The sequence below is a fragment of the Symphalangus syndactylus genome, chromosome 13 (assembly GCF_028878055.3).
Source record: "Symphalangus syndactylus isolate Jambi chromosome 13, NHGRI_mSymSyn1-v2.1_pri, whole genome shotgun sequence".
Classification (NCBI taxonomy): Eukaryota; Metazoa; Chordata; class Mammalia; order Primates; family Hylobatidae; genus Symphalangus; species Symphalangus syndactylus.
In genome coordinates, this window is record NC_072435.2 from 22,612,531 (window position 1) to 22,627,458 (window position 14,928).

The following is a 14,928-nucleotide window of genomic DNA, read 5'->3' on the forward strand; positions in this document are numbered from 1 at the left end:
TGAGGTCAGGAGATCGAGACCAGGGTGAAACCCATCTCTACTAAAAATACAAAAAAAAATTAGCCGAGTGCAGTGGCAGGCGCCTGTAGTCCCAGCTACTAGGGAGGCTGAGGCAGGAGAATGGCATGAACCCACGAGGCAGAGCTTGCAGTGAGCTGAGATCGCGCCACTGCACTCCAGCCTGGGCGACAGAGTGAGACTCTGTGTCAAAAAAAAAAAAAAAAAAAAAAAAAAAGAAGAAGAAGAGGCACCAGAATTGGTACCAATACTTTTGACACTATTCCACAAGATAGAGAAAGAAGGAACCCTCCCTAATTCATTCTATGAAGCCAACATCACCCTAATACCAACAGCAGGGAAGGACATAACAGAAAAAAAACCACACACACACAAGAAGCTACAAAGCAATACCCTTGATGAACATAGATGCTAAAATCCTTAACAAAATACTAGCTAACCAAATCCAACAACATGTCAAACAGATAATCCACCATGATCAAGTGGGTCTCATACCAGGGATGGTTTAAATATGTACAAGTCAATAAATGTGATACACCACATAAACAGAATTAAAAATAAAAATCACATGATTTCAATAGATGCAGAAAAAGCATTCGACAAAATCCAGCAATGCCTTGTGATTAAAACTCTCAGCAAAGTTGGCATACAAGGGACATACCTTAATGTAATAAAAGCTATCGATGACAAACCCACAGCCAACATAATACTGAATGGGGAAAAGTTGAATGCATTCCCTTTGAGAACTGGAATAAGACTGAGGTCTTCTGAGCAGGATGCACCATGATCAAGCCATCGTGACCTCTGTGACCCACATGTACACATCCAGAAGGCCTCTTGGAGCCAGAAAGTCTAGGATAGCATGAAAACCACGAAAGAAAAACAGCTAGCTCCTGTCTTAGCTGATTAGCCAACCTTGCAACATTCTATCACTGTAACATGCTCTACCCTAACTGATAATCAACCTTGTGACTTGTGCCGTGACCCCTCTCACCTTGTGACAATGTACCATGCGACATTCTTCCCCTACCCGCAATAAATGGCCCCAGACTGTTACTTTCCACTGCTTACCCCTAGCCTATAAAACTAGCTCCAGACTATCCCAAGGACAAAAAACCAAACACCACATGTTCTCAACTCATAGGTGGGAATTGAACAATGAGAACACATGGACACAGGAAAGGGAACATCACACACCGGGGCCTGTTGTGGGGTGGAGGAGGGATAGCATTAGGAGATATACCTAATGTTAAATGACGAGTTAATGGGTGCAGCACACCAACATGGCACATGTATACATATGTAACCTGCACGTTGTGCACATGTACCCTAAAACTTAAAGTATTAAAAAAATAAACAAAAACTAGCTCCAATCCCATCACCCTTCTCTGACTCTCTTTTCAGACTCAGCCTGCTCGCACCCTAGTGAATACACAGCCTTGTTGCTCACACTCAGCCTGTTCAGGTTGTCTCTTCACTTAGATGCATGCATAACAAAGACAAGGATGCCCACTCTCACTACTCCTCTTCAACATAGTACTGGAAGTCCTAGCCAGAGTAATCAGACAAGAGAAAGAAATAAAGGGCATCCAAGTCAGTAAAGTCAAACGGTCATTGTTTGCTGACGATATGATTGTTTACCTTGAAAGCTCTAAGGACTCCTCCAGAAAGCTTCTAGAACTGATAAAACAATTCAAGTTTCCAGATACAAGATTAATGTACACAAATCAATAGTTCTATACACCAACAGCAACCAAGTGGAGAATCAAATCAAGAACTCAACCCCTTTTACAACAGCTGCAAAACACAACACAACACAACACAACACAACTTGGGAATATACCTAACCAAGGAGGTAAAAGACCTCTACAAGGAAAACTACAAAACATTGCTGAAAGAAATCACAGACCACACGAACAAATGGACACACATCCCATGCTCATGGATGGGTAGAATCAATATTGTGAAAATGACCATACTGCCAAAGCAATCTACAAAATTCAATGCAATCCTCATCAAAATACCACCATCATTCTTCACAGAATTAAACAATTCTAAAATTCAAATGGAACCAAAAAAAGAGCCTGCGTGGCCAAATCAAGACTAAGCAAAAAGAACAAATCTGGAGGCATCACACTACCTGATTTCAGACTATAAGGCATAGCCACCAAAACAGTGTGGTACTGGTGCAAAAACAGGCACATAGACCAATGAAACAGAATAGAGAACCCAGAAATAAACCCAAATACTTACAGCCAACTGATCTTCAACAAAGCAAACAAAAACATAAAGTGGAGAAAGGATGCCCTTTTCGACAAACGGTGCTGAGATAATTGGCTAGCCACATGTAGGAGAATGAAACCGGATCCTCATCTCTCACCTTACACAAAAATCAGCTCAAGATGGATTAGAGACTTAAACCTGGCCGGGTGCGGCGGCTCATGCCTGTAATCCCAGCACTTTGGGAGGCTGAGGCAGGCAGATAAGGAGTTCGAACCAGCCTGGCTAACATGGTGAAACCCCGTCTCTACTGAAAATACAAAAATTAGCTGGGCGTGGTGGCGCATGCCTGTAATCTCAGCTACTGGGGAGACTGAGGCAGGAGAATCACTTGAACCTGGGAGGTGGAGGTTGCAGTGAGCTGAGATCGTGCCACTGCTCTCCAGCCTGGGTGACAGAGCGAGACTGTCTCAAAAAAAAAAAAAAAAAAAAAAAAGACTTAAACCTAAGACTTGAAACTATAAAAATTCTAGAAGATAACATTGGAAAAACCCCTCGAGACATTGGCTTAGGTAAGGATTTCATGACCAAGAACCCAAAAGTGAATGCAATAAAAACAAAGATAAGTAGCTGGGACCTAATTGAACCAAAGAGCTTTTGCACAGCAAAAGAATAGTCAGCAAAGTAAACAGACAACCCATAGAGTAGGAGAAAATCTTCACAATCTAGACATCTGACAAAAGACTAATATCCAGAGTCTACAATGAACTCAAATCAGTAAGAAAAAACAATCCCATCAAAAAGTGTGCTAAGGACATGAATAGACAATTCTCAAGATACACAAATGGCCAACAAACATGAAAAAGGCTCAACATCACTAATAATCAGGGAAATGCAAAGGAAAACCACAATGTGATACCACATCACCCTTGCAACAATGGCCATAAAAAAAAAAAAAAAAAAAAAAAAAACAGTAGGTGCTGGGGTGGATGTGGTGATCAGGGAACACATCTACACGGCTGGTGGGAAAGTAAACTAGTACAGCCGCTGTGGAAAACAGTGTGGAGATTCCTTAAAGAACTAAAAGTAGGCCGGGCGCGGTGGCTCACACTTGTAATCCCAGCACTTTGGGAGGCCGAGGCGGGCGGATCACAAGGTCAGGAGATCGAGACCACGGTGAAAACCCCGTCTCTACTAAAAATACAAAAAAATTAGCCAGGCGTAGTGGCGGGGGCCTGTAGTCCCAGCTACTCGGAGAGGCTGAGGCAGGAGAATGGCGTGAACCCAGGAGGCGGAGCTTGCAGTGAGCCGAGATTGCACCACTGCACTCCAGCATTTGATCCAGCAATCCCACTACTGGGAATCCACCCAGAGAAAAAGTAGTCAATATTCGAAAAAGATACTTGTACCCATATATTTATAGCAGGACAACTCACAATTGCAAAATCGTGGAACCAACCCAAATGCCCATCAATCAATGAGTGGATAAAGAAACACATACACACACACATACATATACGATGGAATACTATGCAGCCATAAAAAGGAATGAGCAGCATTTGCAGTGACCTGGATGAGATTGGAGACTATTATTCTAAGTGAAGTAACTCAGGAATGGAAAACCAAACATCGTATGTTCTCACTGATATGTGGGAGCTAAGCTATGAGGACACAAAGGCATAAGAATGATACAACGGACTTTGGGGATTTTGGGGGAAGAATGGGAGGGAGGCAAGGGTTAAAAGACTTCAAACATGGTGCAGTGTACACTGTTTGAGTGACGGGTGCACTAAAATATCACAAATCACCACTAAAGAACTTCTCATGTAACCTGGCTGGGCACGGTGGCTCACGCCTGTAATCCCAGCACTTTGGGAGGCCAAGGCGGGCAGATCACCTGTGGTTAGGAGTTCAAGACAAGCCTAGACAACATGGCGAAACCCTGTCTCTACTAAAAATACAAAAAGTAGCCAGGTGTGGTGGTGCACAGCTCTAATCTCATCTACTTGGGAGGCTGAAGCAGGAGAATCGCTTGAACCTGGGAGGGGAGGTGAGGGTTGCAGTGAGCTGAGATTGCACCATGCCACTCCAACCTGGGCGACAGAGCCAGACTGTCTCAAAATACAACAAGAACTTACTCGTGTAACCACCTGTACCCCAATAACTTTTGGAAAAATAATGAGAACTGCATCTGTATTGTGTCTGTCACTAGCAACTAATAAACGCAGTAGTAATCAACACAATTGATCCTCATTATTCATGGATTCTGTATTTGTGAATTTTCCTACTTGCTAAAACGTGTTGGTAATTCTCCAAATCAATACCGGGAGTTCTCAGTCCTTCCTGGACATGCATGTGTGCAGAGCAGACAGACTTGTGTCTCCAGGCGCACATGTTGCTCCCAGTGGAGGCTGAAATGATTTCAGCTCTCCACTGTCAACAATGTCCTTTTTGAGGGTATTTAGTGCCGTGTTTGTTGGATTTTTGTGCTTTTTGTGGGAAATTTTGTTTTGTTATGCAGTCTCACTCTGTTGCCCAGGCTGGAGTGCAATGGCGCGATCTCAGCTCACTGCCACCTCCGCCTTGCAGGTTCAAGTGATTGTCCTGCCTCAGCCTCCTGAGTCGCTGGGATTACAGGTATGCACCACCACACCTGGCTAATTTTTTGTATTTTTAGTACAGACGGGATTTCACCATGTTGCCCAGGGTGGTCTCAAACTCCTGAGCTCAAGTGATCCACCCACTTCAGCCTCCTAAAGTGCTGGGATTACAGGCGTGAGCCGCCACGCCCCGCTGCAATTTCGTTGTTTAAAATGACCTCCTAGCGTAGCCGCCAAAGTGCTCTCCAATGCTGGGGAGCGTGGGGAGGCTGTGAGGTCCATCACTTGTGTCAGATGGGCTTTGTCAGGCACAAGTCACGGTGCCGTTGGTCATGTGCTCAATGTTAACGAATCAATGATGTGTATCAAGTAAAAGCCATTGAACGGAAACAAGAAATATGAAGTTTTCATTGATTGATGAAAACGTGACTAGAGGTTCATAGGAAGCTAACCCTGCACCTCTCTCGGGGCAACGGCTCCGTGCGAGCTGGTTCTGTGCTCAAGAGTGACTTCGTAGAACATGATGACCTGCAATTATGAGAACTGACCGTCCGTGAACAAATGACTTCCCACTGTAAGATAACACAGAGGCAGACACAGAATTTTCCAAGAAAGGATGAAACCTAGGAGACATGGACAGAATTCAGCACATACCAGTCCCTTCATGTGACGGTGTCCACACCCCCTCCCCACTGCTTTCTGCTTTGAGAGCTACATCACGCTATGTTAGAAAGCTAGGAAGTCCTTACAGGGGAGCAAGCCAGACTCACATCAGCCTCTGCAGACTACAGTGGGGAAGCCTCATGGATCGACACAGCAGATTCACACCTTCGTTCCCCAGGCCGTTGTTGGACAGGCACAGGTGTGTCAAGCTCCGGTTGCTGACGAGGGCTGAGGCCAGACTCTGGCAACCCGTGGCTGTGATGCCACAGTCCTCCAGGCTGCAAGAAGAGAGCCCCAGAGAGGACGTGAGGAGGTGCCTTCTTAAAGCTCCATCTCTCCCTCCTTTACAAGGAGGGGAAAGACATATCACCCCCATAGTGGGCATGTCCCTGCAGACACATGAGGTTGCATCCTCTCTGCCTTTAACTTGCAAACTCAACTCCAGTGCATCAGCCCCAAAAGAATACTCTAAGTATTGTGGGTGATTAGATCTGCCAGTCACAGTGGGGAATGGCTGGGTAATGTTGGTCTGCTCACTGCTCGGCCATTTCCAGTTCTCACATGGCTATGATATAAGGCTTTGCCGAAATGAGTAGTTTTTCCAATTTATTTCTTTTCTTATTTATATTTATTTGAGATGGAGTCTCGCTCTGTTGCCCAGGCTGGAGTGCGGTGGCATGATCTCAGCTCACTGCAACCTCTGCCTCTCAGGTTCAAATGATTCTCCGGCCTCAGCCTCCCGAGTAGCTGGGATCATAGGCATGCACCACCACGTTTGGCTAATTTTTGTATTTCTAGTAGAGACACGGCTGCACCATGTTGGTCAGGCTGGTATCAAAGCTGGTCTCCAACTCCTGACCTCAGGGGATCTGCCTGCCTCGGCCTTCCAAAGTGTTGGGATCACAGGCATGAGCCACCGTACTGGGCCAATTTTTCCAATTTAAAAGTACGCTTAGGCCGGGCACCATGGCTTATGTTTGTAATCCCAGCACTTTGAGAGGCTGAGGCAGGAGGACTGCTTGAGCCCAGGAGTTCGAGACCAGCCTGGGCAACATAGCAAGACTCTGTCTCTAAAAAGAAAAAATTAGCCAAGCATGGTGCTACATGCATGTAAGTCCCAGCTACTTGGGAAGCTGAGGCAGGAGGATCCCTGGAGCCTGGGAGGTAGAGGCTGCAGTGAGCTGTGACTGTGCCACTGCACTCCTGCTGGGTGAACAGAGAGCAAGACCACCCCCTAAAACAGTACATTTAACACATCATGACCCTCAGGCATAAACTAGATACTCTGCCTGCTTTTGAGGTAGAGTTTCGCCCTTGTTGCCCAGGCTGGAGTGCAATGGTGTGACCTTGGCTCACCACAACCTACGCCTCCCGGGTTCAAGTGAGTCTCCTGCCTCAGCCTCCCGAGTAGCTGAGATTACAGGCGCCTGTCACCACACCCAGCTAATTTTTTTGTATTTTTAGTAGAGATGGGGTTTCACCACATTGGCCAGGCTGGTCTTGAACTGCTGACCTCAGGTGATCCACGTGCCTTGGCCTCCCAAAGTGCTGGGATTACAGGTGTGAGCCACCACATCTGGCCATTTAAGCAGCTTTTTATGTAGCACTGCAGTGATTCCAGACACAGTCGCTACATAAGTGATAGGTGTTTTGCTGTAACAAGAACTTGGAGTGAACGCCCCTTCCCCTTGAGAATATGACACCTGAGACAGAGAGCTCAGGGTGTGATGGGGCCACACCCCGTCACCCTCTGAGCCTGGATGTCTCACTGCTGATTCCAGCACTGCCATCCAGGTAAGATTAAAGGTCACCTAGAGCTGTGCTGTCCAGAATGGGAGCTGCTAGCCCCACATAGCTACTGAGCTCTTGACATGGGTCTAGTGTGATGAGGAAACTGACTTTCCCATTTAATTTAGGTTTGGCCGGCCACACGTGGATTCGTGGTTGCCACGCTGGGTGGCTCAGCTGAATCAGCCCCACCCTTGACTCCTGCCATCACCATCCGAGCACCGTCCCACTGTGGACAAGTGACACAGCCTTTCGGAAGCTGTCTCATCTGTCAGTAGGGTTATCAACAGCACCTGCTCCGTAGACCTGTTCTGAGAACTCAGCGAGGAAGGGCTGGAGGGATTTTAGTGCTGTGCTTGGCACAGCTCAGTAAGTATTGAATAGTGGTTGCTGTAACTGTTGCTGCTGCTTTGCCTCCCTCCCTAGATCAGTTATCAGTAAGCAAGTGGGCCAGGCATGGTGGCTTACACCTGTAGTCCCAGAACTTTGGGAGGCCAAGGCAGGAGGATCGCTTGGGCCCAAGAGTTGAGGCTGTAGTCAGCTAAGATCTTACCACTGCACTCATCCTGGGCAACAGCAAAACTCTGACACGGAAAAGGAAAGAAGTGATATCCCTTTAGGTGTAAGGGGTGCAGAACCGCTGTCCCCTGCGTTTCCACTTGGAGGCACTTCTGCTAGAACAACACAGGCCTGGATTCATGCCTGCTCTGGGCTCCCTCGTCTCCGTAGAGGGAGGTGGGCTTGGGATTTTGGGTGACCCTTCTCCTTTTTGAGCCTCTGTGCCCAGAAGCCCGGAATGCATGAGCTCTGGCCTGGACTTTACCAGGCAGAGGGGAGCCTGACCCCCACCCGCGTTCTTTGAGTGACTGAGTAGGTATACCTCTCCAGTCGAGGGGCCCAGCATTCCCTAACCCACAGTGTAAGCCGCACGCATGAGCCTCACGCCCAAGAGAGCTTTATCAGGAGGGAAGGTCATTATGCAATTTCCACCTGGCTGATTCTTGCGTCCACCTTTTATCTCCATTTAGAGTCTGGGAGCAAGAACAGATGTTCTTCAGGTCACTCTTACACCCCACATTGTGCAGGTCTTGGGAGGTCCCAACTTCCTTCCTCACCCCTGGTTTGTGCATCTGCTCATTTCCCTCCCACCATGACCTGGAGAATCGAAGTTACGATAATCCCGGTGAAAGGAAGTGGCACTCACATCAGCTTCTGCAGGGCGCACTGGGAGACCTTCAAGGCATCACTGAGAGGCGTCACTCCCTGGTCTGTCACCTTGTTTCCTGCCAGGCTCAGAGATTTCAGGCTGGGGGAGGTCGTAAGGATTTGGGAGATCTTCAGGTAACAGGCGTGGGTCAATCCACAGCGATCCAGCCTGCAGAGACAGGCAGCATGAAGCAATCCCAGCTCTCACCCAAAGCAGCCCATCTCCCCTCTACTCAGCACACGCCAGCAGCGCCGGCCGTTTTCCTGGTCCTCAGACTCTGTCTGCTCCTGCCTCCAGGCGTGAGAAGTCGCTGCTCCTTCCATTGCAACCTCCCCTCCTCCCTCCCTCAGGTTTTCATGGGGTTCACGTCCTCATTCATGTCTCTTGAAGGTCTCCTTTCGGGTAAGCCAGACCTTAAACGGTGCCTACTCCACTTCCCTCCATTGTCTCAACATTCATAGCAACCCACCCCAGCCAACCCTTTTTTTTTTTTTTTTTTGAGACAGGGTCTTGCTCTTGTCACCCAGGCTGGAGTTGCAGTGGCACAATCTTGGCTCACTGCAACCTCCGTCTCCCGGATTCAAGCAAGTCTCCTGCCTCAGCCTCCTGAGTAGCTGGGATTACAGGTGCCCGCCACCATACCTGGCTAATTTTTGTATTTTTAGTAGAGACAGGGTTTCACCATGTTGGCCAGGCTGGTCTCGAACTCCTGACCTTGTGATCCACCCACCTTGGCCTCCCAAAGCACTGGGATTACAGGCGTGAGCCACCACGCCCGGCCTCCAGCCAACGTTCCACACACTTATGTTAGTGCTTGTTTCCTGCCTGTCTTCCTTCCTAGAATGTCATCTCCATGAAGGTGGAGGCCTGGTTGCTTTGTTCTCTATGGTCCCCTCAGCAGCTGCGATTGTGCCTAGTACACAAAGGGCACTCGAGCATTTGCTGAAGGGCACGAGCTTCCGGGATGACCGGCGGTATTTACGAAAGAGGAACGTACACAGCTACCCCACGAGCCAGCACGTCCACCCCCAAGTCTAACCCATCACTTAATTCCCTATTCACCGAGTAGCTTAGCATCTCTGTGACTCAGTTTATGCCCTGGAAATGAGGACAACAGCACTACCGACCTCAGCAGTGGTTGTGAGGATTAGAATATTAGAATCGCCACAAAACACTTAGGCCAGTGCCTGGCTAGGACAGAGATGAAGGAAGCAGATTTATTTTATTATTATTATTTTTTGGGACAGTCTTACTCTGTCACCCAGGCCAGAGTGCAGTGGTACAATCTTGGCTCACTGTAACCTCTGCCTCCCGGGTTCAAGTGATGCTCCTGCCTCCATCTCCCGACTAGCTAGGATTACAGGCGCCTGCCAACATGCCCAGCTAATTTTTGTATTTTTAGTAGAGACGGGGTTTCACCATGTTGGCCAGGCTGGTCTCGAACTCCTGACCTCAGGTGAGCCACCCACCTCAGCCTCCAGAGTTCTGGGATGATAGGCATGAGCCACTGTGCCTGGTCTGTGTTGAATTTTAGACAGAACTTTTAGAGCTCTCCAAGCCTATACATGTTCCTGCCGTGTGTGTGCATACATCATTATTTTTGTGTTGTTTTGCTCTCCCTGTGCTGGCCTGTGAGCACCATGAGAGCAGGAATCTTGTTTCATTCATCAGCCCGTCTCTGGAACATGTTGTAGTACTACACTCAGAATCAAGCATCTGTCGTTATTGAATAAAACAATCTCGGCCAGGCGCAGTGGCTCACGCCTGTAATCCCAGCACTTTGGGAGGCCGAGATGGGCAGATCACGAGGTCAGGAGATCGAGACCATCCTGGCTAACATGGTGAAACCCTGTCTCTACTTAAAAAAATACAAAAAAATTAGCCGGGCGTGGTGGCAGGCACCTGTAGTCCCAGCTACTCGGGAGGCTGAGGCAGGAGAATAGCTTGAACCTGGGAGGAGGGGCTTGCGGTGAGCCGAGATTGCACCAATGCACTCCAGCCTGGGCAACAGAGTGAGACTCTGTCTCGAAAAAAGACTAAAGAATCTCATTTCATTCATCAGCACGTCCCAGGAACACGTCGTAGTACTACACACAGAATCAAGCATCTGTCGTTATTGAATAAAAGAATCTAGTTTGCACTCCAGCCTGGGCGACAGAGCGAGACTCTGTCTCAAAAAAAAGAAAAAAAAAAAAAAAAGAATCTGGTTTCATTCATCAGCACATCCCTGGAACATGTCATACTATAACGCAGAATCAAGCATCTGTCGTTATTGAATACAAGAAAGTTCCAACTCCTCAATGTGATAGTGAATGGAAACCCTTCACAATGTGGCCCAATCCATCATTCAACATCAAAGTCTCCCATTTAGAGAGTTAGCTGATCATCCCATCCCTCTATCCCATAAATACTTTGGGGAATATGGGCCAGGTGTCGGAAATAGAGCAGTTCTAGGTCCTGGGAACACAGGAGTGAAGAGAAGAAAGCAATACTCCTGCCTCCATGAGTTATGAGAAGGTAAATTCGTTAGACTTCCAAGAAACTGGACCTAAGTGACTTCATGCTTTTTCCTTCCTTGGCCCCAAATAGCCTCCATCCATCTTTTCTGACAACATGTATCTTATTTATTCTTTGAATCTAAGCTCCAGTTTCTGCACTTGTGGTGCAGAGAATGAGCAAAAGAGTGAGCATGCAGCTTCCTCCAATCTGTTCCCAGATAAACCCCACACGATGTCAGGCACAGCATTTCCATCCTGAGACAACATCTATGCTTTGGCCAATTTCCCTGGGTTACATCTCCTTAAAGTGCAGTTCCCTGGCTGCCAGGCAAACACACACGGTGCAAAGCAAATTCTTCTTTCTTATTATTCTTCGATGTTAGTTGATGTGCCAACTAACAAAGCTCAAAGCAGGGCTTGTATTTGTCTGTCTCAGAATACTTTATTTGGGAAGGCACGGCGGGTGGATCACTTGAGGTCAGGAGTTCGAGACCAGCCTGGCCAACACGGTGAAACCCCATCTCTACTAAAAATACAAAAATTAGCCAGGTGTGGTGGTGTGTGCCTGTAATCCCAGCTACTTGGGAGGCTGAGGCAGGAGAATCCCCTGAACCTGGGAGGTGGAGGTTGCAGTGAGCTGAGATTGTGCCACTGTACTCCAGCCTGAGCAACTGAGCTACACTCAGTCTCCAAAAAAAAAAAAAAGAATACTATATAAACATTAAACAGTTGTATCTCTAGACCAAGCTAATCTAATGAAAAAACCACCTTCCCAAGACTTACAAACCGCAGTAAGAGCCACTAACTGGGACCGACCAACCGACCAACCAACCAACTTGTCACCAGATAGGTGAATGCTCCAACTGTGGTACTCCACAGCATTGAATGGCTGTCACCAACAGAAAGGAAGAAAATGTGTAACACATGACTGCTTGGGTGGATCTCAAGCGCTGATGGACCAAAGCCAGTCTCAGGCGATGATGTACCACACTGATTTAAGAGCACTGTCAAAATGACAAGGTTACACAGAGATGGAAAACACACGTGGCTGCTGAGGAAGAGGATGAGGAACGGTGCAGTTGGGGAGGGGTGTGTGACTACAGAGCGTCTTGGTTACTGTGATCGTTACACAAACCTAGATGTAATAAACTACTGTAGAAAAATGTACACACACTGTACCAGGATCTGTTTCCTAGTTTTGATATTATGTGTTAGTATGTGAGATTAACCACTGGGAGAAACTGCCAGAAGGACACTTCTTTTTTTTTTTTTTTTTTTCATTTGAGACAGAGTTTTGCTCTTGTTGCCCAGGCTAGAGTGCAGTGGCACGGTCTTAGCTCACTGCAACCTCTGCCTCTGGGTTCAAGAGATTCTCCTGACTCAGCCTCCTGAGTAGCTGGGATTACAGGTGCCTGCCACGCCCGGCTAATTTTTGTATTTTTAGTAGAGATGGAGTTTCACCATGTTGGCCAGGCTGGTCTTGAACTCCTGACCTCAAGTGATCTGCCCGCCTCCGCCTCCCAAAGTGCTGGGATTACATGCATGAGCCACCGCCCCCAGCCCAGAAGGGTGCATTTGACCTCTATACAATTAAAATCTCACCGGGTATGGTGGCTCACGCCTATAATCCCAGTGCTCTGGGAGGCCAAGCGGGGAGGACCACCTGAGCCCAGGAGTTCAAGACCAGACTGGGCAACCAAATGAGACCTTGCCTCTGCATAAAATTTTTTTAATGAAACTTTGAGTTTTTTTTTTTTATTGTGATAAAGTACTTATAACCGAAAATGGACTATTTTAACTATTTAGGTGTGCAATTCAGTGGCACTCAACTCCTGCAACTGTCACCACCATCCATCACCAAAACTTTTCCATCTTTGCAGCTCTTTAATTTTTGCTGTTTTCTGTAATAATTTCAAACACAAGTAAAAATGAAGAAACACAAGGCAAAAGCCCTACCAGAGACGTACCTCAAAGACTCCAACAAACATTTCGGGTGTTTTAAGGCTTCACACGCCATCCTTACATCCTCTTCCTTCAGGTGGGTGCCTCCCAAGTTGAGGAATCTTAGGTTACGGTTGGCAATGAGGGTTCTCCAGAGGTGCTGCAGACCAGGGGTAATCTGTGCATTTCTAAACCTGCAATGGGGAAGGGGAGACACATTCAACACTGGTGACGTTTAGTTGTATCCTCATTTTTCCTTCCCATCCTTCTCCCATTCTAACTTGCAAATTTCTAATTAATTGTATTTCCTTTTAAAGCAATGAATACCTGAGTGCCTGTGATGGGCCAGCTACTGGGAATAGTGTATGAAACAGTATTACCAATCCCTGCCTTGGGGAGCTTAATCCAGCCAAACCCGTCCAAACCTGGTGTCAAGGAGCCTGCTTCAGTAACATCATCACAAGGTTTTTTTTTTTGTTGTTTTGTTTTGTTTTTAAGATGGAGTCTCGCTCTGTCACTGAGGCTGGAATGCTGTGGCGTGACCTTGGCTCACTGCAACCTCCACCTCCCTGGTTCAAGCAATTCCCCTGCCTCAGCCTCCCAAGTAGCTGGGATTACAGGCACGTACCACCACACCCTGCTAATTTTTTTTGTATTTTTAGTGGAGATGGGGTTTCACCATGTTGGCCAGGCTGGTCTTGAACCCCTGACCTCAGGTGATCCACCCGCCTTGGCCTCCTAAAGTCCTGGGATTACAGGCGTGAGCCACCGTGCCCGGCCGATCACAAGGTCTTTAGCGACTCCCCACTCTGTGCTTTTGGGAACTTGGTTCCTACACCTTTGGTGGCACTTATGCCCTCAGGCTGCACTTGAGGGGTTTCAGATGGGTCTTCTCTCAGGAGGTAGGGGAGAGCTGGGATAGTGTCATGGGAAGGGATTCTCTCATAGGGGGCGGGCAGCCTTACATTAGAGTCTGCATCTTGCAGGTGTGATGCCTTAGCTTGGCACACAGAGTCTTCATGGCCCGCTCTGTCAGGATGCTGCTGCCCAGGTCCAGCTGCCGCAGGTGTGGGTGGGTGCCGAGCACGGAGCAGAAATCTTCCCACTGCTCCTCAATGAGGGTCTTACCCCACATCCTATGTCAGGGGGGATAGAAACACGGGCTCGTGGGATGGAGTTTAACGTGAGCAGTCGTGGCAACACGTGGAGGAGAGGGACCAAGCTATCGAGGTGAGACCGGGGTGGCTTTAGAGGCTCTGAGGCAATGTAGCAGCTGCCATCACGCTTTGCATGACTAGCCCTGCATCCATCCTGCCTCCCAGATATATCAGTACCCGAGGGGGTATGCAGGCATGACTAGGAACTGCCAGCTCCTGAACCAGTTTTTTGTTTTTTTGTTTTTTTTGAGATGGAGTCTCACTCCGTCACCCAGGCTGGAGTGCAGTGGCGTGACCTCAGCTCACTGCAACTTCTGCCTCCCGGGTTCAAGCGATTCTCCTGCCTCAGCCTCCCGAGTAGCTGGGACTACAGGCGCACGCCACTACGCACAGCTAATTTTTGCATTTTTAATAGAGATGGGGTTTCACCATGTTGGCCAGGACAGTCTCGAACTCCTGATCTCATGATCTACCCCCGCCTCAGCCTCCCAAAGTGCTGGGATTACAGGTGTGAGCCACCACACCCGGCCCTGCATCAGATCTTTGCTTCAATTCCAGCCCCACTTGAACGTGAAACTGTGCAACAGCTATGGAGAACAGTACAGAGGTTCCTAAAAAATATTAAAATAGAGCTACCCACCTAGCAATCCTACCTCTGGGTATATACCCAGAAGAACTGAGATCAGGATATGGAAGAGGCATTTGGTCTCCCGCGCTGACTGTGGCATTTTCATAATAGCTCAGATCTGGAAAACTTACATGTCCATCCATGGACAAACACATTGAGAGCACGTGATACATACGTTAATGGACTATTAAAGGAAGACATTCTGCCA

The 14,928-nt window shown here is 47.8% G+C and overlaps 1 protein-coding gene across 1 annotated transcript in view; it reads right to left on the reverse strand.

Moving 5' to 3' along the window:
* NLRP5 (NLR family pyrin domain containing 5) overlaps positions 1-14,928 on the reverse strand; it is a 63,920-nt gene that overhangs the window by 12,275 nt on the left and 36,717 nt on the right. The window contains exons 9-12 of the mRNA XM_063615258.1: positions 13,901-14,071; positions 12,962-13,129; positions 8,494-8,664; positions 5,609-5,779 (exon numbers count right to left, since the gene is read on the reverse strand). Of these exons, the coding sequence (XP_063471328.1) occupies positions 5,609-5,779; positions 8,494-8,664; positions 12,962-13,129; positions 13,901-14,071 (681 nt within the window). The remainder of the gene's footprint in view (positions 1-5,608; positions 5,780-8,493; positions 8,665-12,961; positions 13,130-13,900; positions 14,072-14,928) is intronic.